The following is a 26,493-nucleotide window of genomic DNA, read 5'->3' on the forward strand; positions in this document are numbered from 1 at the left end:
TTTAGATTTGCAGAAAAGCCATCCACAAATACAGGACTCTGCTAGAGTGCATGTAAAGTTATGAACGGAATCATGTTAGTTAAATAATCAAGTTGATTAGAATTCAAAATTTAAGCCCGCTAAAAAATATGTGAGTAGTCATCTTCTGGCATGCATATGCCTGTGTTTATGTATGTAAGTGGCATATATGAACTGATTAATACTTGGAAACATCGTATGTAAATATCAGGTTTGCCATTGTGGGGGCACTTTCCCAAGAATTATAGCTGTTCCACACATTAGCATTTTGGTTTTCAAGAATGGTGGGCAGGGACAGTTTTCAATGTAGAGGAGATGCGAGCCAGCCATATAGTAAAAAGAGAAGTTGCTAAATGATTATGCCAGTAGCTGTTACTTGAAAACACTCCACAAAAAGCCAAATAATTGGGTACGCCTGCTTAGTCAGTGTGTGCTCCTACTTCAATTAAATGTTTCATAGCATGACACACATACATTAAAAAAATATGTTCATGCCTTGCAGATCAACTCAATTGAACATCTGTGTAGAATTTTGTATTAACTTGACTTTTCCATCCATCCTGGTAAAGGACCAAAACTAAATATGTGCAAATAAGTTTTGCTCATTTAAATAGGAAGCAATTATTTGCTCAGAAAGGGGAAGAGTAAAATAAGGTAAGGCGCGGGATGGTTGTGATAAATAAAATATTAATTCCTCTCCCTTCCAGAGCTACATTTCATTTCCAATGTGAATATGATACTAAGTTTTAAAATGTAGCTTTTAAATTGAAAAGTACATTCTCGGATTAAACAGTCAATTGAATGGATTTAAAACTGTTTTAACTGCACTGCTTTAGTCTTGTTATCTTTTTACTTTTTTTACAATTGATCTGTAGCACTATGACACTTCATAACATAAAGCTGTTACCCAAAGTCATTCCCTCTACCTAAATAACCATTTCAATATTCCAAACTATTTTTTTTACCTCTGTATGAGACTTCAAGCAAACAGATCTACAACTTAGTATTCAATATCTAATTTTTTTAGTACAAAGTATACCCCAGTCCTCTCACCAAGCTTCTTTCACTGAGGCAATTGTTCATACAATCCAAAGTGAGGATTCTGGCATTACAAAACACAAACTGCTCTTTGTAGCAATGGTGTGGCCATGAACCATTGTACTAGCAGTCTTCTTCCTACAGTGGTACCTCGGGTTACATACGCTTCAGGTTACAGACGCTTCAGGTTACAGACTCTGCTAAGCCAGAAATATTACCTCAGGTTAAGAACTTTCCTTCAGGATGAGAACAGAAATCGTGCTCATGTGGCGCGGCGGCAGCAGGAGGCCCCATTAGCTAAAGTGGTGCTTCAGGTTAAGAACAGTTTCAGGTTAAGAACGGACCTCGGGAACGAATTAAGTACTTAACCAGAGGTACCACTGTATATAATAATACACGACTCAGTTTAAAAAAATATTCGTTTCCTCTCCATTTTCATAAGAAATACCTTTCTGGATTGCATGATAGGTCCATCTAGTCTGGTCTCCAACAGCATTTAGCTTTGCAAGCTCACAGGCAGGGCTTGAACATCATTTCTTGTTTCTTGTTGGTTGTCCCAGGTAATACAACATTTGTAAATGGAGGTTCCATTTACCTATTTATGGTTGATATCAGTGGAACAGCCATTTGATCTTGAAAACAATGTTTTGTTTGTGGTGTTTTAGTTTAAAGTTTCAAAGTACTTAAGGAGCAATATGTTTCTTATACACGTTATATCTCTGTAGGAGCTTGGCAAACAACAACAAAAAAATCCAGTAGCATACTCAAGGCAATATTTTCCCAGCACCTTCCTAAGCAATTAGGCTGCTAATGTTCATTTTGTACATCATGTTGGCTTTAACTTGCATCAAAAACACTTTGTAACATATGCCTGGCCTTGTTAAGCGAGTGCCTTTTGTTTCAAGATGGCCTAAACACTGTCTTTTGTTGTCTTTTTTTGGTGCAGAATGTACTAGTACTGTTTAAATATGTCCTGGCACATGGATCTTATATTAGATAATACACGGGTTGTATGTGCACATGTATACAAAACTTAGAACACAAGGAATAGCATTCTCTTGCCGTATGTCCTGCTGGACAGGACCTTTTGAAATTAAATGAAGTTTCAACTGTTTTGAAAATTAGTTACCTTGCTGCTGATAATTTATGATTGTTATGTACTACATTTCCGCTCTGAAAACCTCTTTATGATAAGCAGTTTCAGAATAAAGTGTTGCCACATGAAGACCAGAATCTGCTGATTGATAATGCAATTGCTTGAGAATGCATTCCATTTACTGTTTTTATTAACGGTGGTTTGTGATAAAGATGAAAGGAAATGGGACCATAATGACACTAGAAATTGTGTAAAAATAAATAAATAAATAAATATGAATTTGACCCAAAAGCTGTAATATTCTGGGTGTTTAGTGTCTAGAGTTTGCAAATATATTTATAGTGGATTTTTTTTAATTTGCACGCTATTGGATTAAGGTATCTCCTAGAAAACGTTGAGCTAATAAAGTTTTGAAGAAAAAAAGATATTGCCTTGATTTTTCATTGGGTTAATTTTATTATAGCAGTATTACTCTATATATTGTAAGCCACCTGATGGACTTGCCTGGAAGAAACAGCATATAAATATGAGCCTGGCTGTAGAATTATAATGTCCTTATAGCTAAGTAGAACTCGGAGGCAGGTGTAAATATTCCCAGGTCTGCTTAGATTTCCTGTCCTAAACCAAGCACTGCTCTGATCCTTTTTCTGCAGCACCAAGTAAGCATCGCCTACGGGTTAATCATAATTCTTAGTTATTTTCCATCCCGCCAGGAGACCCCCCCCCCCCAGGGCACGTTGCAATCTGCACTTGTCCACCTATAGAAGGAATGACTGAGTGAGATGTGCAGCCCTCGCTTTTCCGCGGCCAGCTCCCTTTAACTTTTCCTAAGAAATCTTTTCGTTTGGAGAATTTCCACGTTTGCTCTGAAAAGGGAAAGCTTGGGACTCGGAGCAGGGCTTCGTTTAAGCCAGGGCTTGGGCGTTGGAAAGCCCTGCCCCTTGCAGATGGAAGGGAGCGATTTCCAGGCAGGCTCGGAGCGAACCCACCAGCTGGCCTTTCGCCTGCAAGAAACGAAAGGGAAAAGCCTCGCAGCTGGCGTTACCATGGCTCGCAGCTACTCGGAGCAAGACGCGCCAATCAGGTGCCCCGCATTCCTCCAATCCGCGCCGCTGCTTCCCAAATACGAGCCCGCCCCTAAGAAGCGCCGCTTAGCGAAGCTGTTTCCGGAGCTTGGGTCGCCATGGCTACCGGGACCGCCGCTCCGGCGAGGTGAGGTGAGGTGGTTCCTCCCGGAGCGCTTTCCTATTTGGGGAGCCCTCGGCTGAAGGGAAGGAAAAGCCCTTGGCTGTTTGATCGGCAGCCGGTGGGGGCGGGGGCAGATTCTGCTCTCCCTTGAAACCCGGAATTTGGTGCGCCGAGGGAAGTGGGTTTTTGTTTAGTTCTTGTTTCACGTTGCAACTTTTGCAAACCGCTTTTGCACAAACTCGCTTGTTACTCTTCTTGCAGTGCTGGAATAAGCAGCTGCGCCGTGAACTCCCTGATGCCACCTGCCTGAAAAAGGTAACGGATTTTTAGGACATGGTAAAATACAACCGTGCTTCTAACGGTTATAAAACTGCCCGGTTATATTAGCAATCTTAATATTTTCCTCTGTGGTTTTTTTATTACACCCCCCCCACCAAATACATCCTTGTGATTATCCTTACTGTAATTATGATTAATATATAAAAGTGTTTTAAAAAGCATTTGCGCGCGCGTGTGCATATATATATATATATATATATATATATACACGCTAGTTTTTAAAAATGTAGAGTGGGAAAGGAAGCAATTTTCAGTGATTATCCCTCCCCACTGTATCTCCGTCTGCACTCCCCACTTTGCTCTGGAGGGAATCTTAACCCTCTAGAGTCTAGACAAGATGAGGACTTCGAGGGAATTGCTGCATTTCCTGCTCCACTAATGGAAGACTTGTTGTGAGTTGAACACTCAAAGACGTACCAATAGATGGATGGATAGAAAGATAGATAGAAAGACTTTTATCCAATCAGCAGCACTTTGGGACCTGGGATCGAATAAATACAGCCTTCCAGATCTCTTTATCTGGTCCCTGGGACTCTTCCCAAGCCACACTCCTTCTCAGACCACAGCTCCTATCCCCAGGCTAAACCCCACAAGGACCCAGTTTTATCACTAGCATGGGGCCCCCAGAACGTTGCCTATGAAGAAATGTGGCCTCTAGGTAGAGTCGTTTCCCCACCCTGGACTTGACCAATGGAAAACTATGTACTGCGCAATTCTGTTATCAGTTTCCTGGGTGTAAGCCAGTGGAAGTTGCTCAGTAGCCTTGTGCAGGATTGCACTTGTAAGTCTTTTAGTGTACCTTGCTAGCTAGCATGGATTCGTTTCAACCACCTTGTTTAAAGGTATCATAGTATTTTCTGTTTTCCCACTGAGAAATGACACCATTGTGCTAATGTAACATAGTCGGCAGTAGTGACTGAGTAGAACCTGGGAGACAGATTCAAAACCCCACTTAGCCATGGTCACTGGGCCGTGTGAGAATAAAAATTGAGAAGGGTTGTGTACACTGCCTTTAGCTCCTTTGTAGAAAGATGGGCTACAAATGTACTCATTATTATTGTTGTAATTTTATATCCTGCCCGTCTGCTAAAAGGTGGGTAGGATGGCATAATAAATTATGTTATTTTCCTTAATACCTTTTCAGCTAATGTAGACACATTTTTTGGGAATCTAAAGCTTTTGGGGTTGCAATTTTTATTTTATTATTTGCTGAATTTTTATCCTGCTTTTTAGACCATTATTGCCTCCCATAGTGGCTTACATCAATACAAAGGAGAAACAGACCCGGTCATCGGACTTACAATTTAAAAAGTCAAGACACCCAAGGAAAGAGGAGTAGTGGAAAGAGGAAGACAAGGGACGAAGCAGTGAGCTACAATCATTTATACTCAGTTCATGCCAGGCTGATCTCCCCTTGCTTGTGTACTTGCCTGAACAGCTGGTGAAATTCATCATCATGCAAGCATTTTCCCTTCCCCCTTGTGCTGTTCTGGGGGTTCTCCTGAGCAGATTTGGGCAAGGTGTGGGAGTCAGGTTGCACTTGGGGGACTGGCTTCCACTAGCTCAACAACTTAGGTGAATCTGGCCCACTGACTCTTGTTCCTTGGCCAGTGGTTGGAGCCAAAGTGTCATTTCCTTTGCTTCTGCCATCCCAGGGCAACTGTCAGCAGAAGCAAAGTGCTTGCTTGCTTCCTACATTCCTTCCTTCCTGAAAAAGCAACTTTCTTGCAGCTGCTGCTCCTCTGGCAACTAGATGGGACCAGGTTGATCTTCCCCTTGCCTTGGTGCAACTTTGGCTGGTGGCAGAAGCCAGAGAGTATTTCCCTTCTACTTTCAGATAATTTGAGATAATGTGGAAGGTGTTTCACTCTTCAGTTTTTTTATTATTATTATTATTAAAATGATTTGGGGGGTGGTTGGCTTCACACTAATTTCAGCTTGCTTTTATGAGGTGAGAGGATCTGTAGTAATAAAGAGGCCAGGTGGTGCTGGAAACTGCTTTCTGAAACAACCACTAATTCAGTGCAGCTTTCCAATAAGGCCAACTGTCTAACGTATTAAAGTATTTCTGTTGTTCCCTTTCCCTCCCTCCCCTCCAATTCTGTAATAACCTGAACAAAGAGTACCTTATATACCCATAGAACAGCTATGCTTTTATAGACTCCCTCTGTAACACTTTGTTGTTTATTACTCTGCATTGACTTCATTCTGACTTAACCCCTAATGTGCTGTTCTGCTTCATTTCCAGCTTTGAGATAAAAAGAACTATGGAAGGATAGCTATCAGCATACATATTTATGCACATATATGCCGGTGTCTTTGAGCCTATAAACACTACATTGGTGTAAAACTTATTGATTATTGATTATATTATTTTTTCATGTAGAAGTGAAATATAAGGAGGATTATCATACACTTTTAGATCACTCAGGGCTTTTTGTCTAGATATGCAGTAGTGCACACTCTCAGTTTGTAGCTAGGTTCCTTTAAAACCTGTTTGTGAAATATTTAGATGATTTATATTCAAAGCAATAAAATCAGATTACATCTAAATACTTGAACTTAATTTAGCTGGGCTTTGTTAGTATATCCATTGTAGAACACTACAGGATATTTGGAGAATAGTTCAAATATTTTCTTGAAATACTGCCACTGGAACCTGTCTAGTTAATCTGTCAGGTATCATTTATATCCTTTACATACAGTGCACAGTGTTTTTGAACAATAAGGACATATCTCTTAGTCTTGATAACTTGAACTGCAATAGTATGAGATGAAGGAGTTGGAAAAGTGGATCAGTTAATTTCTTGAGGCAGTGTGTGCTCTGATGTGCACAAAGTTCTCCTCTTTGTGAGAATTTTCTCATTGATTTAAACAGAGGTCAAAGGGAATAAAAGGGAAACTTAGCAGAATGCATCATAGGTCATGTTCGTCATTTCATCAAAGTAGCTGTTGGAAAAGTCAGGCATAAAATGTTAAATATGACTGTTGAAAGCAGATTGCTTCATGATAATATTTTTTTAAAAAAATATGCATAATAATGATTTTATTCTGCTTGATAATTAAATGTTCCACGAAATGAAAATTGTTTTGTTTGGTTTTAGAAATGGAGAATTCATCTTCAAGCATAGAATCTGAATACATCAAGAACCTCCAACAGCAAATTTACTTCCTTGAACTGGAAGCTAATTTTCTATATCCTGTACTATTAACTAAAAGCCAGTCTATTAAATAATCACAGGAATGGAATACAGGAGTCCCCACCCCCCCACCACATACACAAGAGTTACGTTTCTGGACTCCACATGAATACATTAAATCACATAAAATAGGGAGGGCACTATATAGAGAGGGTGGAAAGTGGGTCTCCCTCAGCAGGTCCCCACATGCCTTCCTCAGGTGGCGATGTGCCTTTGCACATGCATGCCCTGCCTGTTTCTGGTGACCAGAAAGTTGAGCTGGGAATCAGTGACTGGGTGGCTCCAAGTGCCCAGAACCACTGTGGGGCGTGTTGGTGCTCTGTTAGTCTTGAAAGTTGCTGGAGATGGTTTCTTTTTATCTATTTTGTCCCCCATCCCCAAGAAATAATGTTGCTGCCTGCTTGTGGGGTGGTGAGGGAGACGGCAATGATGATTGGAGGATAGGCAACTCTTGGATCCTGCCCAAGGAACAAAATTGACACGAACAAGGGAGAGAGGGAAGGGCAGGTGGGTAGAGGTGCAGAGTGGTGCTGGCCCAGAGGAAGAAAGCTAAGGAGCGTACGTGAGTTGGGGCAGCGACACACTCGTAGTAGCCATGCAAACTGTATTTGCCCACTCTTCAACTCGCTCACTTTTTCTGTGCCATTTTTGCCTATTTCCTGCTTTAAATCATTTATTTGTTTAGTTTGTGGTGACACACACAAACCTAGTTGCGGGTGTACAGAATTCATATAAGTTGTGGTGGGGTGCCTGTATTGAAAAGAAATACTTGAAAAGGAACATTGGACTAAATTATTTCATTTTTATGGTAGCTGAATGAAAGCAGCTTGACAGTTTTCTATTTTAAAATTCGACAGTTTTCTTTTCTAACATTAATTTCAAATTGCATTTTATCCTTAACTTGCTGTCATCACTCGTGATCAGGCTAAAAAACACACCAAACTGCAACCTCTCATTGCATCTGAAACAGAACAAATGCTGCACAAGCTACAGGTGGTTTTTCTTTATTATCTCTCTAATGGCATAACCAGTATTTTCCAGTTGAACATGTAAATCTTGCTCCCTTAGTTAGGCTATCAATGTACTGTAGTAGTAGTAATAATAATAAAAAATATCGTTCACAGGAATTACAGTCTTATTCTGATGGCCTTCAGCGGGAGCTAAAGAGAAAAGAAAGTGGTTTGAACATACTGAAGACAGAGAGGGAACAACTTAGTAACCAGATCAACATGGCTGATGGTAATATTTAATTTGGTGTTATTCCTGTGACCAGAGCTTTTTTGGGTGGGTGGGGTGTTACTCAAGGGTACACAGTACCAACACTCTTTTTTCCTAGAAAAAAAGCACTCGTTAAGAGTGGGGCACTTACTGTAAGAACACCCTTTTATCTAGAAAAAAAGCACTGCCTGTGACTGACATGCAGTCTTGGTGTCTTCTTTCACCACAGCCCTCAAAATTTTTATTTTTTATACAGTAAACAGTGGGAAATTCTGGAGGCTTTTAGCTTCTGAACACTATGAGTAAGGAAAGCCCTTGGCTTAATGAGTTGGCAGTTGTGGGAGAAAGGACTTTTGGTAGACATAACACCTAGATACATATTCTATAAACAGAGCAAGCCTAAATGTATTTTCCAGAGACCAAGTGCATCTCCCAGTGCGTTTCCAAACACAATTCAAAGTGTTGGTGCTGACCAAGTCTTAAATTGCCTTGGTCCAGTATACCTGAAGGAACGTCTCCACCCCAATCGCTCAGCCCAGACACTAAGGTCCTCCTCTGAGGGTCTTCCGCTGGTTCCCTCACTGCAAGAAGCGTCGACATCTGAAGGCAGCCCTGTATCAGATATTTTATATATTCTGAAAGCCACCCAGAGTGGCATGGGAAACCCAGCCAGATGGGTGGGGTATAAATAATAAAATTATTATTATTATTTATTTAGGTAACATTTAAGATAAAAGGGAAATATGATGTTAAAAAGTAAATAATCCAAATAGCCAATATCATTGAAGAAAGGCTGCAATTTTGATGAAGACAAACTGGTACTTTTCCTATTTAAATGACAGTATTACCTTGGCAGAGGAAGAATGGAACATGGGCATCTCAGATATAAACAAAACCGACTGGGTTTCGGGTAATCTGGAGCTATGCTGGATACATAATTTCCTTGTTAAACCAAACGTTTTTAAACCACTGGACCTTTACTAGTTCTGAAGAGCCAAGTGGTGCTTGATATTGATAAATCATTACACAGAAGGTGAAAGAAGCAAGATGTTTAATAGGGAGCATGCGTAAATATAGATAGAAATGCTGCATTTTTGAAGAGTGAGGTTCAGGGTTCCGACTCCCTCCCATCCTGTGCCATTCTTTTAAAAAAGAATACCACCACCACGTGGTGAAAGTGTGTATTACTACTTCAAATTATGCTTCAGGATAAGTATACAGTGGTGCCTCGCAAGATGAAATTAATCCGTTCCGCGAGTCTCTTCGTCTTGCGGTTTTTTCGTCTTGCGAAGCACGGCTATTAGTGGCTTAGCAGCTATTAGCGGCTATTAATGGCTTAGCGGCTTTAAGAAAAAGGGAAAACTCGCAAGACGTTTCGTCTTGCAAAGCAAGCCCATAGGGAAATTCGTCTTGCGGAACGACTCAAAAAACGGAAAACTCTTTCCTCTTGCGCATTTTTCGTCTTGCGAGGCATTCGTCTTGCGAGGTACCACTGTAGTTTGTTTCCAGTGATGGAGTTTATTGATTATCCTTTCTGTAATGTAATTGTATTTTTGCATTCTTTAATTCTGTATTGCTGCCAATGGAAGGCTGTTTTCATGCCTAATTGTAGCTTGGGGGACGGGATCTTTGTAAAGAATGCAGCTGGAGAGGGAAGAGGTAGGCTTTCCTTCCCTAGTTACAGTTTCCATGAAGATTACCTTCCCTTTGACAATTTTACTTTAAAAGTTGTCTCTTTCTCAAGTTCACTGAGATAGTAAAGTTTTTTTATTCATAAAACATATTTATATACGGCTATATAGAGTGTGTGTGTGTGTGTGTGTAATCAGAGTGGTTTACGACAATTATACATGAAATCATACAGTAAAAAAATCTATAAATTTCCAAAATCTGAGATCAACTATTACAGAAGAGTATTTTCTTAATTGTCAGCATAAGCTTGGCAGCATAGAAAAACTCAACATTGGTCCCTGCAGAAGTGTTGTAGGCCACTCCATAAGCATACAGCATCATGACTTATAATGAGCATGCTTTGACTACTGCTAAACTATATTTCAAGCCTTGATTGAAAAACAAGTAGTCTCCACAAACACAAGAATTTCATGAACTAGGAGATGTTTGCATTCTTGAATTTAATGGTTTGAATTTATTTGAATTTAATGACTTGAATTTATCTGCATTTTATGTACTATCTTTGTTTTTTATTTCTCTTTCTAAAAAGCAGCATGTATCCTTACTTTTGCTCAAGAAGTCTTGGGATTTCTTCTTGTTTTCCATTTTTAATACTACTGTTTAATATTCTAGTTTTAATATCATCTTACTGCTTGTTCAAAGATCTTTTTCCACACTCAAAACCAGTGCTTTTTTTCCTTGAAAAACGGTTAGGGGTACTCTCATTTTCCTACTCTATTGAAATACTGCCCCTCAATGAGGCCAAACTTAGATTCACAAAATGTTTAGGTGTATGCATACCCCTGTGCCCCCCCCAAAGCACTGCTCAAAACCATAGTTTTATTTATTACATTTTCCTTTTGGTTTACATTTCCTTCTCCCCACCTTCTGCACTATTAACTTTGATACATGTTTGAGTGGTTCCTGCAGCTCCTCCTGCCTCCTGCCTAAGGCACTTCTTTTGACCTTTTCACTTTACATCCATTATCCAGTTGAGCACATCAGTTTGTATGATTTTAAGTGTCACACTATTTTGGTGATGTATACATTTCTTCATTGTATCTCCTTTCTTGAAATCATCTCTATCCAAAGGCAGTTTCGGATAAATGGCTTTTCTTTCTGAAGCCTAACATTTAGAATATGAATGCAAAATGCTGTGTTCTATCTGTCCAGTAATTCAATTCAGCCCTTAGTTTGACTATCAACCTTGAAATTCCTCTGCTTTTGAGATTTATATCTTTGAGCTGAAAAAGTAGGTCTCTAGCTCAAAAATGTCATGACTGATGTTGACTTTGATGCAAATTATCGTCCCCCTGGAAACGCAAAAGTAACACAGAAGAATGGTGTGGTTTTTTAACTTATTTCTACGATCTATAATATTATATGCAGTTGACATTCTGTATTATTATTTACAATCCTCCACCACTGGTCTCCTGCTTCCAAGCAGCCCCCTTGTTGGCACTGTTTTCTTTTTTTGCCTGCAGGGCAGACACCTAAACAAACAACTTACATTTTTTCCCAGCTTAGCTTTTTCTCCTTTGTCAAAACTACTAGCCCCGTGCATTGCTGATACACCATCTACCCCTTCACTTAATCTCTTAACTGTTGTTGTATTTACCTGAGTTTGGATCATTTCTGTAAAATATATTTTATTAAACTGTGTCAGTGGCTGGCTTTAGCTGGCTGCCTTTGCTCTTCTGTTCTGTTTTTTTGTAATACTGGTCACACCTGTATGCATTCAGCCTTTCTTTAACAAGGAATATCTGTATGATAATGGTTCAATGATGAAGACTTTTATGAGTAGTAGGCCAATAAAAAGGGGAGCAGGAATAGAGTGGTGTGATTTTTTTCAATGATGTGGGCTTTGGGAACAGTATCTCGAGAATTATACAAGTTACGATTCATGAAAATATAGTTACTTGACTGCAAGCTTTGTATCACGCTTTGAACTTCAATTTGTGCAAGCATGCAAGCTTCGACAGGTGTCACTTTTTTGCTCACTTTTAATGAATTTCATAACCATCTCTACTCTGGACATTATAGTAATGTAGATCTGCATTCTGTGACAGAAAGAGAAGCTTTTAAGGTCTCCCTAAGGAGCACATATGGTAACACACAATACATTTAATGAATGTTTGCCATGAGTAGATCGGGCAGATTACTCACAAAAATAAAAAACAACACATGAGAAAGCCATTTCCCATTCCTGGGGAAATGACGTCGCGGGCTGGGAGCAAGCCCTACCCATGTGCACAGGGCGGGATAGCCCCAGCGTCACTGGGGGATCCTCGGCCATGTCATCCCGGGGGCATGGTGCGGGCTATTTAAACTGCCCGCAACTGAGGACTCTCGCCCTTTTCTTCCTGCTCGCTCAGTTCTCCTGCCCTCCCTCCCTAAGGTTAGGCTCATTATCTCTTGACTTTACTATGGACCTCGGTTGGTCGCCTGTTGAAGGGGTCTGGTAGGATTTTTTTCCACTTGGCAAAATGGAACCGGCCATTTGGTTTTTTGCCTACCTCGTAGCAAATTCTCACAACTCTGTAACGTTTGGCGGCTAGGCATTGGAGTATTTGGTTGAAGGGGAGGGGAGGTAGTGGCCATCACCTACCCCTCCTAATTCAAGGGTATTCCGTTAAAGGAATCCGGGGGGCATGGTCTCTGTCCGAAGCCCCAGACAGGGGGCTAGGGCCATGGCACGACCCCTAGCGGTGACCCTGAGGGAGTTTCTAGTTGATGTGTGTCAGCAGGGCTCCCCCTACTGGTGGTTAACCCTTCCAAGACTTCCTGTTAATGGGCAGGAGTCAGATATAGACGTGTTGTTTCCAATGCCTAAGCCAACACCACTCATATTCTGTAACCAATAAAGTTGTGGCCTTTTTCACCCATTAACCCAAAATACTGTTTCATGTGTCTTTATTCCAACATCCTGGGAGGATTTGGGACCTTGCCACGCAAAGAAATTGGGGGTCCCCACTTCTCATTCTGAGCTCTTCTAAATCCAGCTCTAATGATATGCTTAAAAGAAAGCAGCATGAAACTTTTGGATTTGGTCTCATTTCAGTTAGTGCTTCCTCAAATGGTATGTCAATTAATTTGACTATGGAACAATAGTTGGACTTCTGTTTTTAAGTGTTCTATTTTAGGCTTTAGAAATAAATTCCTATTTATGCTAGCAATTGGAATTTTACATTCTCCTCCCTTCCTCCTTTAGAGCGTCATTCGAAAGAGAAACAGGCTTTGGTAGAAGAAATCATAGCACCAAAGAGAAAGAAGGAACAAAATGACAGAGAGATCTCTGCAAAAGAGGTAGAGATACTGCGTGCTCAACAGGAACTGGAGCAGCAACAGATGAACCTGAGTAACGCAGAACATACTATCCTTGTACTACAAGCAAAGGTAATCTGATTTCTTTGTTTCTAGCAATTACTGCAAATACCATGATTATCATTGTAGTCTGGCAGAGGACAGCAGTTAGAGATCTCACACCAGAGGTGCCTATATGATTCAGACCACAGTTTAGGAAAAGTGACCCAAAATGTCTTAAATGAGTCAACCAAGCAACCTGCTACAAGGGGAGGTCAAAGCCTCAAGACTGTTACCCAGTCTGGTTTGGGGGATAGATATTACACCACAGTTATGGAGATACTATTTCAGTCTCGTTGCTGAAAAGGCGGCCAGTTTAGGCATCTTATGATGTGGTTGGTGCCTAGAATTAGTCATCACCATATAAAAACAGATGACTGGTGTTGATAGAGCAGGCCATCTGTTTGGCTGTGTTCATACAAACTCAATAAAGCAAGAAGCCCCCTGTATAAAGCTTTCAGTTGCTTGTGTGTGTATTTTACTCATGCTGTATCTTTGGACTCTTTTTGGTGAAAGGGACCAGATCCAGAAACTTCATCTGCATATATGATGTTGTTATCTGGGAAACTGCAGAATGGCAACCATTTGTAAGCCCCAAATATTGACACATATTCATGCAACCAGGTTTGAGCTGTGATAACCTATACTTACCTTCTTTCACCTGTTGAAATTAAATCAAGGTTAAGCAACGGTCAGAACAGCAGAAGGCGGTGGAGTTGCAGCTTTCTGAAAAGAGGCAGGAGTTATTGAAAGTTCAATCTGCTGTGAATGAAATGGAAGATAAGATCTTTAAGAAAACAGCAGCGATGCAAGAACAAATCACTCACGAACTACGGTATCAACAAATGAATCTAGCAGATTGTGAAGGCTAGTTGAGGTTGCATTGTTTTAAACTCAGCAAATATCCACAAAAGTTACATGACCATCTGCCCACTCATGCCTTTATTCATAATCGGTTGCATCCAAGTAGCCTAAAAGAAATAAGAGCCAATTCACTTCCAGCTCTTGACCCAGTCATGAAACATATTGTCTCCCATATGGAGGACCTGCCTTACAGTTTTGAAAACTGCTGTGATTTAGTAATACAGTTTCTGCTGCAGGAAAGAGAAAGTTGTGTCTTTGCAGAACTTCATTTCGTAGCCTGGAATTGGGTACCCCAGCACACAAGGAACCAGGCTTCATCCATGTGTTTGGAGAGCATGCTTATCAGCTGATTATTGCTCTTCTATTATAACCCATTCCTTTATCTGTTCAAGTTTTTCTTTGATTTGATTTTTTTTATTGTGGCGACTTATTTTACTGTGGATTTTAATTGTTGTGATGCTGTCTTAGGAAGTTAGGTGTTCCTTGAATGAAAAAGCAGGATATAAATGATTGGATAAATAAAATGTGCATACATTTTCTGGTTAGGAATGAGATATCTCTCCTTCATCAACAAATACATGAGAGAGAGCTACTAGCAGAACAGGATCATTTCTTAAGAAGTAAAATGGTGGGTGATTATACAGCACTGAACAAGGAAAATTCTGCACTGCGGTCCAGGCTCTTGGAACTTACCAGGCAAACAAACATTGTAAGAAAAGAAACAATCTAACCAATTGATATAAACTATTTGCAGAAGATTGTACATAGGAGAGTTCCTGTTTTTCAACATATTTGTGCTTGGAAGTTGCCAAATAATTATTTTTTATAGTTCATTTGCATAAACCAGTAAATAGTTGACGAATAAAGAATCTGTAAATTCCTGAAAGCCACTGATAGAAGTAGGCCAACTGAATATTAATTCATTCCTCTATCTCTCCGGGGTGAAAATGTTACTACTTTTAAAATACATCTATGTCATGCAAATTAGATTGTGAGATCTGGGTATAAATAATTTCCTTCAGTGTTTAAATAACACTCTGGGAAAATAATAATTATATAATATCCCTTGAGTGTTGAGCAAACGCATAATGTTAGGACAATTCAGACACCAAGAAACAAGGAAAAGAAAATCTGAGTGTGTTTTCAAGGGTATTACACAGGAAGAGCTGGATACATTTATTCCCTGCACCTGATTCTCCCCTGATTCCAAACAGATTAAAGACACACAGAACTTGTTTGGATTTGAAACTGATTCTTCATTTATCTTCATAGTAGACAAATATGGATATCCATTGTGAGTTGTGCTTGCCAAAAAACAGTCATGTAGAAGACTTGTGCTCTATATTTTTCCTATTACCTGTTTTAACCAATTTCATTTGTACAACTGGTTAGGCACTAAAAGCATGTGCTTCCTGAGCTGTCCTTTGTTATAAGTGCATACTTTCCCAAACCTTTTGCTGGGAGCTTTCATTAAGGAGGCCAATTAACTAGGAGCTGTAGGAAGTTAAAGCCTGTGTAGGCAGACATAGGAAAGGGTCCAGCTACACAACTAAATTATTTGAAGGTTATTACTCCAAATGCCATTGATCAACTGCTGTGCTTTCAAGAACTGTACAAGATATGTAATTTCATGCTTAGTTCACCCTTCCTTGTATAACTTGCTACAGGAGAAAGCACTCAAGGAGGAGAGCTATACATCACACTCTGCCAGCATTGCTCAGTTTCTTACTTTGAAAGATCGTGAAGAACATCTGCAACAAGAGATCAAGAGGCACCAAGAACTCCTGAAACAGGAAAATAACATCTTCCAGGATTTTGAGGATAAGGTTGTATGATGCAAGAGATTCTCTTAAAGGTAAAGGTACCCCTGCCCGTACGGGCCAGTCTTGACAGACTCTAGGGTTGTGCGCTCATCACTCTAGAGGCCGGGAGCCAGCGTTGTCCGCAGACACTTCCGGGTCACGTGGCCAGCGTGACAAGCTGCATCTGGCAAGCCAGCGCAGCACACGGAAACGCCGTTTACCTTCCCGCTGGTAAGCGGTCCCTATTTATCTATTTGCACTCGGGGGTGCTTTCGAACTGCTAGGTTGGCAGGCGCTGGGACCGAACGACGGGAGCGCGCCCCGCCGCGGGGATTCGAACCGCCGACCATGCGATCGGCAAGTCCTAGGTGCTGAGGTGTTACCCACAGCGCCACCCGCGTCCCAGAGATTCTCTTAGTGCTTTATAATTCTGAAAATGAGCAATAGGACTAATTTCTTAGCAGGTTCATAGATCAGAACACTAATCTAGGCATAAAGGGATACTGAAGGATTTTTCCTGACTGGGTCAAACTGTCTTCTTCTTTCTTTCTTTGGCAACCACTTGTGGCCAAGTAAGATTTTCTTCCATAAACATGGTCTTAACGGTGTGTTCTTAAGTGACTGTGGTGGCCAACTCTGGATCCACACATTCTTTCACAGTGCAGATATAGGTTTCTGGGCGGGAGTTGATCACGGTGAGGATTTGCCAAACGTGCCTTCCTCTTAGCTCATTTTGTCCCATGTTCATGCTTCTTCAATTCTATTACGCCTTTGGTAAAGGCTATTATCCAATTGGAGTGCTCGCAGGCCAGTGTTTCCCAGTTATCTATGCTTATACTGCATTTTTAAAGATTTGCCTCAAGAACATCTTTAAACCTCTTTTACGGTGGCACTGTGGTCTAAACCACAGAACCTAGGGCTTGCTGATCAGAAGGTCGCGGTTCGAATCCCCACAACGGGGTGAGCTCTCGTTGCTTGGTCCCTGCTCCTGCCAACCTAGCAGTTCAAAAGCATGTCAAAGTGCAAGTAGATAAATAGGCACCGCTCCGGTAGGAAGGTAAACGGCATTTCCGTGCACTGCTCTGGTTCGCCAGAAGCAGCTTAGTCATGCTGGCCACATAACCCAGAAGCTGTCTGCAGACAAACGCCAGCTCCCTTGGCCAGTAAAGCGAGATGAGTGCCGCAACCTCAGAGTCCTCCACGACTGGACCTAATGGTCAGAGGCCCCTTTACCTATTGTCCACCAGTATTTCGCTTTCAATTCTTAAGTTGGGAATAGAGTAGTTGCTTTGGCAGACATCCGAACCACATGGCCAGTCCAGCCAAGTTGATGTTAAAGAATCATTGCTTCAACACTGGTGACATTTTCTTTTTCCAGTACACTGACATTAGTTTCAGAGACAAAACATTTCTGAAACATTTTTATTTTGATACAGTACTTTAGTCTTTTATTATCTCTCTTTCTGGTTTATTTATTGTTTGTGGTTTCTAACAGATTAGAATTTTGGAAAAAGGAAACACATCTTTTAAGTTAAGCATTGCAACAATGAGCAGTCAAGTAACTGAAGCAAGAGCCTTGTTGGACAGAGAGGAGCAGGACAATGTTGAACTAAAAAGAGACAAAGTTCTGCTGGTCGATCTTGCATCTAATCTACAGAACCAGGTAAACTCTTTTATACAGTCTATAATGAAGCTGCGGATCTGCAAACAAAGCCATTTTGGGCTCAGTTGGAGCCCAAATAGATAATTGCTATGTATATATAAGAACATAAAAAAGGAAATACCTCTATGAATCCCACAAACAGAACATGAACATATTAATGCTTGCTTGACATCCCCAGCAATTAGTATTCAGAAGTGTACTGCTTGTTACCAGAAGTAATATAGTCATGATGACAAATATTTAAATCATGTTATTTACTGATAATTTGGGGACATTTGCCATTATGAGCTTCCCTTGACAAACCCTACTTTATTTGATGATGTATGTGGTGGACAATGCATCATCATTATTTATATAGCACTATCATTGTGTATGGAGTACCAAAGGACCATACCCCCAAGGTGGCTTAGAATGTAATACCTGACATAAATAAAATAACAAAGGGAAGGGAAGGAAGTGAAAGCAGGTGTAAGTGAGGGAAATATGCATTTATATCATTTGTACATACTTTATGAAGTCTGAGTAATCCTTACATTGTACTCTTATGTGTGTTTATTTGGAAGTAAATCCTATTGAATTCTGTGGAAGTATTCCCAAGAAAACATGCATAGGTTTGCAGTCTTATTATAAAGCACAAATATAACTGCAAACCTAATTTGCTTTTGCTTGTAAGCCTAGGGCCAAACTACATATTATGCTCATAAGGTGACTCGGAAACTACAACTAATCCAGAATGCGGCAGCTAGACTGGTGACTGGGGGCGGCCGCAGAGACCACATAACACCGGTCTTGAAAGACCTACATTGGCTCCCAGTACGTTTCCGAGCACAATTCAAAGTGTTGGTGCTGACCTTTAAAGCCCTAAACGGCCTCGGTCTAGTATACCTGAAGGAGCGTCTCCACCCCCATCATTCTGCCCGGACGCTGAGGTCCAGCGCCGAGGGCCTTCTGGCGGTTCCCTCATTGCGAGAAGCAAAGCTACAGGGAACCAGGCAGAGGGCCTTCTCGGTAGTGGCGCCCGCCCTGTGGAACGCCCTTCCAGCAGATGTCAAAGCGATAAACAACTACCTGACATTCAGAAGACATCTTAAGGCAGCCCTGTTCAGGGAAGTTTTTAACATGTGATATTTTACTGTATTTTTGGTTTTTATGGAAGCCTCCCAGAGTGGCTGGGGAGGCCCAGCCAGATGGGCGGGGTATAAATAATAAATTATTATTATTATTATTATTATTATTATTATTATTAACATGATGCTTAAAAATGTGATTAGCACCAGTCTTTCCTCTTTTAAAAAAAGCAGCTGCAGGGAACCCAGTCTGGTTTGCGACCACAACGTGAGGGAATTAACATTTTCCCAATGTACTTAACTGACCTTGCTATCCATTAGTTTCATCCATTTGTAGACCTCTTACTTTTTTCTTTGTAAGTAGGTCTCTTACTATTAATGAATTTCTAAGCAGTTTACAATAAGGAAAACCCAGATACATGATTAAAATATACAGATGTACCATAAGCCCAGTTTCAGATGATTTACATTGAAAAATCCAAATACATAGACACAATATCCATATCTATAATAACTATATCTATATAACTAAAATTGGAGAAAATTTCTAGGCAGCATGGTACAAATTCCCAATCAACATAAAGCACACTATTCACAAGCCTTTCCCACAATATTAGTTGCACCATCCATTTGAAAAACCACTGCAGCTATTCACCACCTGATACAGTATGTCTGCTTGCAGCACCTTTGGGTCAAAAGGTTGCTTGAGAGGTGATTTTCAGGAAAGAATGGGTTAAGCATCCTGCAGTTGCTGCAGCCCAGATCCACTGTACCATTTCCCAAGCACTTCCTTTTTCTTGTCAGGAAAGAGAAGAAACAGGTATTCACTGTATTTTTTTAAAAATGTTTGCTTAACATTTGTTCCTAAGGAACATCTTTTTTTTCACAATTTTCTTTCTTTAGCTCATTGATAAAGAAAGCAGTCTTCTACAGACTTCCAATAAGATGCTGCAGCTGGATGAAGCAATATCAGCGTTAAAAACAAGGCATGTGTTACATCAGTCTCTTGAATCAGAAAAATGGGATAAAATCTCCAAAATGGCAAATTCCATGAAGAAACTCAACAAGTCAATGACAGATGTTGTAGTCAAAATGGGAAAATAGGAATCTGGTATTGTAGATGGGTTTTGATGTCTTAGAATTTTGAACACTGATGAATTTTAAACAACATTTATATGGTGTAATGTGACCTAGACAATTAATAGTAGAAATTGACTCCCCTACATCTCTACTGTTAGAGGTGTCTGCTGGATCAAAAGTTTTTTCCACAAGCAGAGTGGCACATTTGGGTTTCACCTACAACGTTTAGGGTTTTTAATCTGTTTTTGTAGACCATCATATAATTGAACATTTTGTATGTCCTCTTATATGTATATATATAGAAAGATTGTGTCTGTTTGTGTGTGTGTGTTACTTTAGTGGTTGTGTGTGACTTACCGTATTTTTCGCCCCATAAGACGCACTTTTTCCCCTCCAAAAATGAAGGGGAAATCGGGGTGCGTCTTATGGGGCGAATGCCTGCAAGCCTCGCGCGCCCGGCAGGAGGTCCGACCGGGTGCGCGAGGCTTGGGGCGGCAGCCTGTCGCCCGAAGCACGGGGAGCCCTCTGGAGGGCTCCCCCTGCTTCGGGCGAGTGTCTGCAAGCCTCGCGCACCCGGCAGGAGGTCCCGCTGGGTGCGCGAGGCTTGGGGCGGCAGCGGACTGCTTGCGCGCACCTAGAAGCTTGGGGCGGGCTGAGCTCAGCCGGCCCCAAGCTTCTCGGTGCGCGCAAGCAGTCCGCTGCCGCCCCAAGCCTCCCGCACCCGGCAGGAGGTCCCGCTGGGTGCGCGAGGCTTGGGGCGGCAGCGGACTGCTTGCGCGCACCTAGAAGCTTGGGGCGGGCTGAGCTCAGCCCGCCCCAAGCTTCTCGGTGCGCGCAAGCAGTCCGCTGCCGCCCCAAGCCTCCCGCACCCGGCAGGAGGTCCCGCAGGAGGCAGGAGGTGCTGAGCTCAGCACGCCCCAAGCTTCTAGGTGCGCGCAAGCAGTCCGCTGCCGCCCCAAGCCTTGCGCACCCAGCGGGACCTCCTGCCGGGTGCGGGAGGCTTGGGGCGGCAGCGGACTGCTTGCCGGCACGCAGAAGCTTGGGGCGCGCTGACCTCAGCTTGCCCCAAGCTTCTGGATTAGCGCAGCGCACCTGGGGGGGAAATAAATTTTTTTTCCTTTATTTCCCCCCCTAAAATCTAGGTGCGTCTTATGGGCCGGTGCGTCTTATGGGGCGAAAAATACGGTACTCTTCAGTGCATCATTATTATTATTTTTAATGATATTTATTGAGAATTTTAAGGTTACAAAAAAAAAAAAAGGAAGGAAAAACCAAGAGGGAAAAAAAGGAAAGAAACAAGTAGATAAAAGTAACAATTAAACAATACAAATCAATAAAAACCAAAGTCAAAAAGAAAAAAGAAAACACACAATACATCAAAAGCAAAAATAAACAGATCCAATATTCCCAGATCCTTAACTGTCATTACCTTATTTCATCGACCTCCTCACACCTCCCTTTTTTGTATTCTAGTTATTAATTATCTCAGCAAATCCTTTCCATCTTTCACAATATTCTGTCATTAAATTACCTTAATCTATTTTAACCTTATCTTACCATAAAAAGTCCTAAAACTTAAAACTTAAGTCTTATTTATACCAAATTCTCTTAACCATTACATATTCTTACATAATTCTTTTTAACATTTCTGCTAAAGCCCAATAATTTCATTCCAACATTTTTCTAATACTCATTAATTTTACAATACTTTTCTAAATGAATTTTTAAAACTTTCTTCCAATCTTCATCCATCGTCTCTTCTTCCTGGTCTCGGGTTTTGTCAGTCCTTTCTATCCCATCCATCTAGTCCATCAACCTGGTGACCTTATGTCCGAGGCTCTTAAGTCTCTTCCATGTCCCTTCCGCATATCTTCTTCATATTTATACCTGTACTTTACTTTGTCTTCTGCTCCTTTCACTCGGGGAGACTCCAGCTTGACAATATTTTTGTCCCTTCTCGACAAGACAGCTCCCTTTCCATAGTCAACACTGAAATCCACGTGGTATTTGAAGGCATGTTTCAAGGCCCCTCCAAAGTTAAGGGCCCCCACAACTCCGAGCTCCCCCCAGCCCAAAGCCAGACTTGAAAAATCAAAACATCCCTGCATAGGGGGGGTCCATCCAGCCCCCCATCTCCAAGCCAAACAGAACTCCATCTCTCCAAGTTTGATTTTTTCCAGGTTCATTCGTCAAATCCAACAACTCATGTTCCTGCTGGGCCACAGCTCCCTCCATCTCTGCCACCCGGGGTCCAGCAACAGCCTCCTCCTTCATCTCATCTGTCAAAGCACATTCCTGGATTAATTCCTGAGTGGGTTCTATATAGGTACCCACTGTCTGTCCAAAATTTCCGATCACAACAGTCATCAAATCCATCTTCTCATGTAACTGTTCCAATAAAGCACTTGTCTTGCAAAAGGCAAGCACCAGAGCCTCCGAGTACATTGTTGTTCAAGGTCGAAGTCTGGTCCCACGATCTTAATCTATTACAGCTGCAAAGCTCCCCAGTTCAGTTTTAATAACAGTCTCACAAGCTCCCTCTAAGGGAAACAATTTCTTTTTGTTTGTTTTTTTAAATATTTATTGAAAATTTTTAAAATACACATAAAGACAAAAAGATAGACACAAAAGACAGAAAATAGACAAACAGGCACTACAAAACACACACCAATTTTCATCACAATCCTTATTTTCTAAAACTTATTTCCCTGACTCCCCCCCCTTGTATTCTAGTTCAATGTCGGCTCAACAAGTTCTTATCCCTAATTTATGACCTCCTTATACTTAGTTCCTCTTTTTCTTTTTTTCTTCTTCTTTTCTTACCTTATAAGCAACAATATTTATACATCAATACATATGTCTTAATTATTAATTATATCTTTCTTTCTTATTCTTGACACCTTATTCTAAAGTCGGCCTAATTTCCCTTCCACGATTTCCCCACTTTTCATACGAAAGGCAAAACGAAATAAAAACAAAAACAAGTTATAATTGTATAGCCTTTGGATTCCCAAACTCCATCCCCCCTTTTCCCGGTTTCAATCCCCAACCCATAACAGTCAGTTTACTGTCAGCCTGGAGACCTCACATCCGAGGCCCTTAAATCTCTCTCAATTCCTCTCTGCCGGTTTTTTTGATAGTCTTTGGTGTTAAACACCATCTCTCGGAGAAGTTCAAGCCCAATAGGGTCCATGTTTCTTCCAGACAGAGCTCCATACTTCAGGGTGGAGCCAAGATCTCGTATCTTACTTCTTTCAAGTCCAAATGTCCCCAAAGCTCCAATTTCCACTTTAATCAAATTTGTAATCCTTGGATCTTCACATCTCCTCATAAGGAGATCCCTCCATCTTTCAGTCTCCAAATTAAACCAAATTTTCACCATCAAGTTCTTATTTCCCTTTATAGCCATCTTGTCAGGCCTCTGGCCCTCCTCTGTCTTCTGTAGCATTACAACTCCTCCTTCCTTATCCTCGGAGACAGCGTGTATCTCTTTCTCCACATTCTCCAAGCTCTCCAATTTCTCTTCTTTACCAGCTGCATAGGCTTCCTGTGTCAGATCCTTATCCAATTCAATAGGTTTGTTTACTGTTAAGTCCAGAATTTCAGCCTTTGTAGCCAAAACATCAATTTGGCCTTGTATCTTTCCCAAGAGAACAAAAATGCGAAGGGGAACAATGGAATCAATATGTTTCTCTTCTTTTAACTATCTGTCAAAAACGTTTGTCCATAGTCAATGAACTTCCCCAGAACGTCTGTCCTGACACCCCGCTCCCAGGTTCAAGACGGTGGAAAATTGCCTTTCTTCTCCTGCTTCCAAGGGGGGTTCAGTAATTTTAAATGATGAAATTTTGGTCCTTTACAGATGACTTTCTAAACTCTAGCTTGCCGTGTCTTTGCTTCAATCTATCTACAAAAAGCGGAAGGCGGACTTCCTGTTTAGACCTTCCCGCTTCAGTGCCAAATTAAAAAATTTCTTAATCCAATTTTCCGTTCTACTCACAAGCAGTTGTTTAAAATCCAATTGTCCACAGGAAAAAGTCAGCGCTCTCCGGCAACAGCAATGCGGCTTCACTCCGTGAAAGAAGCAGTCGATTCAAAGCACTGCGCCACTCACCCCACGTCACTCCGGATCCCCGAAAACCGGGTTTCCCCGCGAGTAGGGGGGGCGCAAAGGTGCCAGCCGAATCCCACGTCCACAGGCTTCTCCCGCCTGTGGTTTTTGATGGGTCTCCGCCTCGCCGTGGCGGTTCAGACCCTGTTTTCCACGGAGCGGATTCCTCCCGATCGGAGGAAATCCGCCATTGCCAGAGGCGCCAACCCGGAAGTCCTGCAGTGCATCATATTAGAGCACCTTCCGATGGTAGTCTTAGCATATCTTAGTCGATATGGTCCAACTTAAGCATTTCCTTGGCTGGTTGTTTTATATGGTAATACATTGATCTTTATAATTTACATATAAAGTTTAAGCACTGATACCTTGCCAGCAAAACGTTTTGGTAATCTGTAGATGAAAATCCACTGGCTTCTATGACCCTTCTATGTTTATGTTTAAATGTGTCTGTTTAAAAATATGTAAAAAAAAAAACCAAAACCCCACATCTATGGTTCTCAAATGCATCTTCCTATTCCCACATAAATAACAAATCTCTTCTTTATCCCAAGTAGAAATGCAAATTGCAAAGGAGCCAACTTGCCCAAGAAATCAATTAATAATTTATATTCCACAATAATTCTGATTCAAAACCAGTTCACAGGCAGATTTCAGGAAGATCATTACACATGTATAAATTGAAGGATGCCCTAGGCAGCTATATGATCTTTCACACTTTTATCTGTAAGAAACAAAATTAAGATGCAATATGAAGCTTGCAATGTGCAGTGTTACAGACTGCTTTAGGCAGTTGCTCATTTTAGACCCCCCCACCTAAGTAATGGTATGCCTTTTCCCTCCTTTAAATCAAGAAAACTCATATCACTCTAAACCAAGCGTCAGCAAACTTTTTCAGCAGGGGGCCAGTCCACTGTCCCTCAGACCTTGTGGGGGCCAAACTATATTTTGAAAAAAATAAATAAATGAACAAATTAATATGCCCCACAAATAACCCAGAGGTGCATTTTAAATAAAAGGATACATTCTACTCACATAAAAACACGCTGATTCCCAGACCATCCACGGGCCAGATTTAGAAGGTGACTGGGCTGGATCCGGCCCCCGGGCCTTAGTTTGCCTACCCATGTCTAAATCCTTTCAAGGAAAAGGTCTTAACTATTGGTTCCAAGAGGAATCTGCAGTTATGCTATTGATAGTCATTCTCTTAAGTGTATGTCCATGTGTATGCCACAATCCAGACAGTGACTTGACATGAACCTAAGTGGGACATATGGCTTGTTTCCCTTGGAAAAAACCAGGCATACACAATACTGAACTATTTTTTTTAAATGCCACTATCACAAGTGGAGAGTCCAGCTTTACATGTGAAACTAGTTGTGAGCCTTTGGGGATATAGTACTAGTTTTCTCTGCTTTTCTTCATAGCAGGTTCATTGTTACTATGTTCTGAGCTTCATTGTTATTTTTCCCATTTCACCATATATGAGAAATTACAGTTGGAATGTGCTTGCTGAAAGTTACTCAGTTTGCCTGAAGCTGATTTAGGATTTGGTTGAGTCCTTTAACAGATAGGAAAAAAATGGATATAACATGTTCATATGTTTGCTTTACACATGGATAAGGGTTGGTTAGGCCTTGGGAAATTTACAGAAATAATCGGAGAATGAGAAAAGTTGTGTGCTATCCTTTACTGATTTACTACATGGATTATTATTACTATTATTAATTAAATTTGTATACTGTCCTTCATCTGTAGATCTCAGGGCACTTCACAGCATAAAAATACAAGGAACACAAAGCAGTAGTTATCCTTACAATGAGACAGAGTGGTTAAAGGGATAGATGCTCATGCAGCTGAGGATCACAGCTGAGCTTGGATTTGAACCTGTATCAGATTAAAACCCGGTTCTCTGGCCACACCACCACCACCAATAATAAAAAACAAACAAACAAACAATTTGTACCCCACCCATCTGGCTGGGTTTTCCCAGCCACTCTGGACGGCTCACAATAGAATATTAAAAACATGTTAAACATTAAAAACTTCCCTAAACGGGCAAATCACTGAAGTTTCCTCATCTGTGCACTTATGTATTTGCATTTAAACTAACACAGCCACCTTGCAGTCATAACAGTAACAACATCGTTATAAAAACATACTGAAGCAGCAGCAGCAGAAAACAGAAGAAACTGCCCAGCCGATTCCAGACATAAGCAGCAACAATGACTCTGAGAACTAATCTAGAAGGAAGATCTACTGGAGCAAAATTACCTTCACTAACTTTCTAAAAGTAAAAACTGAGGGGATTTGGTGCGCCTCTTCGGAAAAGGAACTGCAGCTCCTTTGCTAGCATGGACTCCCTCAGAGAACTTGAGGCGGGGAGGGGAGTATGAAGTGCAGGACATGCAGGAACAAAAACAATCTCTCCCTTAACCTGGGTTTTTAAAAGCCATTCTTAGAAAAAACAGCGCGGTGCTTTCACTTTAACTAGAAAAATGAGGAACCTATGAGCCGGGCTGTTGAGTCATTTTTCACATTTCAGTAGTAGGTACTACATGCAAAACCATTAGGCGATAGTACATCTGAGGCATTTTAAACGTACGTTTTCCAGCTGAAGGTCGCGCGCGCCTCCACGCCACCTGCCCGCCGCGGCGAAGAGAAACGTGTTGACCACCGCGCAGCTTGTCACGTGTATAAAAAGCGGCCCCGCGGGCGGGCGGGCGGGCGCGCGTGGGTGCTGGGCGGGAAGCGGGCCTGCAGGTGGCGCTGTATCGG

The 26,493-nt window shown here is 41.3% G+C and overlaps 1 protein-coding gene and 1 long non-coding RNA gene across 2 annotated transcripts; one reads left to right on the forward strand and one right to left on the reverse strand.

Moving 5' to 3' along the window:
* The first annotated feature begins 3,308 nt into the window (after positions 1-3,308).
* Positions 3,309-24,197, forward strand: LOC308583603 (uncharacterized protein). Its single transcript, XM_081187759.1, has 13 exons — positions 3,309-3,364; positions 3,602-3,655; positions 4,913-5,046; positions 6,784-6,874; positions 7,794-7,872; positions 8,004-8,118; positions 12,980-13,164; positions 13,812-13,966; positions 14,542-14,704; positions 15,663-15,821; positions 17,293-17,460; positions 19,431-19,932; positions 23,933-24,197. Exons 4-12 carry the CDS (start codon positions 6,786-6,788, stop codon positions 19,629-19,631), a joined length of 1,314 nt encoding a protein of 437 aa, XP_081043885.1. The 5' UTR covers positions 3,309-3,364; positions 3,602-3,655; positions 4,913-5,046; positions 6,784-6,785; the 3' UTR covers positions 19,632-19,932; positions 23,933-24,197.
* Positions 10,509-26,438, reverse strand: LOC308583645. Its single transcript, XR_014006300.1, has 3 exons — positions 26,321-26,438; positions 13,783-13,893; positions 10,509-11,081 (listed from the first exon to the last, which is right to left on the reverse strand). It is a non-coding gene; the product is annotated as an uncharacterized lncRNA (long non-coding RNA).
* Positions 26,439-26,493: the final 55 nt, after the last annotated feature.

The sequence above is a fragment of the Podarcis bocagei genome (genome assembly GCF_964188305.1).
Source record: "Podarcis bocagei genome assembly, chromosome: 3".
Taxonomy (NCBI): Eukaryota; Metazoa; Chordata; class Lepidosauria; order Squamata; family Lacertidae; genus Podarcis; species Podarcis bocagei.

Excerpts from the sequence above, each read along its gene's own strand:
- LOC308583603 (XM_081187759.1), top strand. The coding sequence starts at position 6,786 with ATGGAGAATTCATCTTCAAGCATAGAATCTGAATACATCAAGAACCTC. Across the intron at positions 13,165-13,811 it reads TCCTTGTACTACAAGCAAAG|GTTAAGCAACGGTCAGAACA; the intron begins GTAATCTGATTT and ends AATTAAATCAAG. Across the intron at positions 13,967-14,541 it reads CAAATCACTCACGAACTACG|GAATGAGATATCTCTCCTTC; the intron begins GTATCAACAAAT and ends TTTTCTGGTTAG.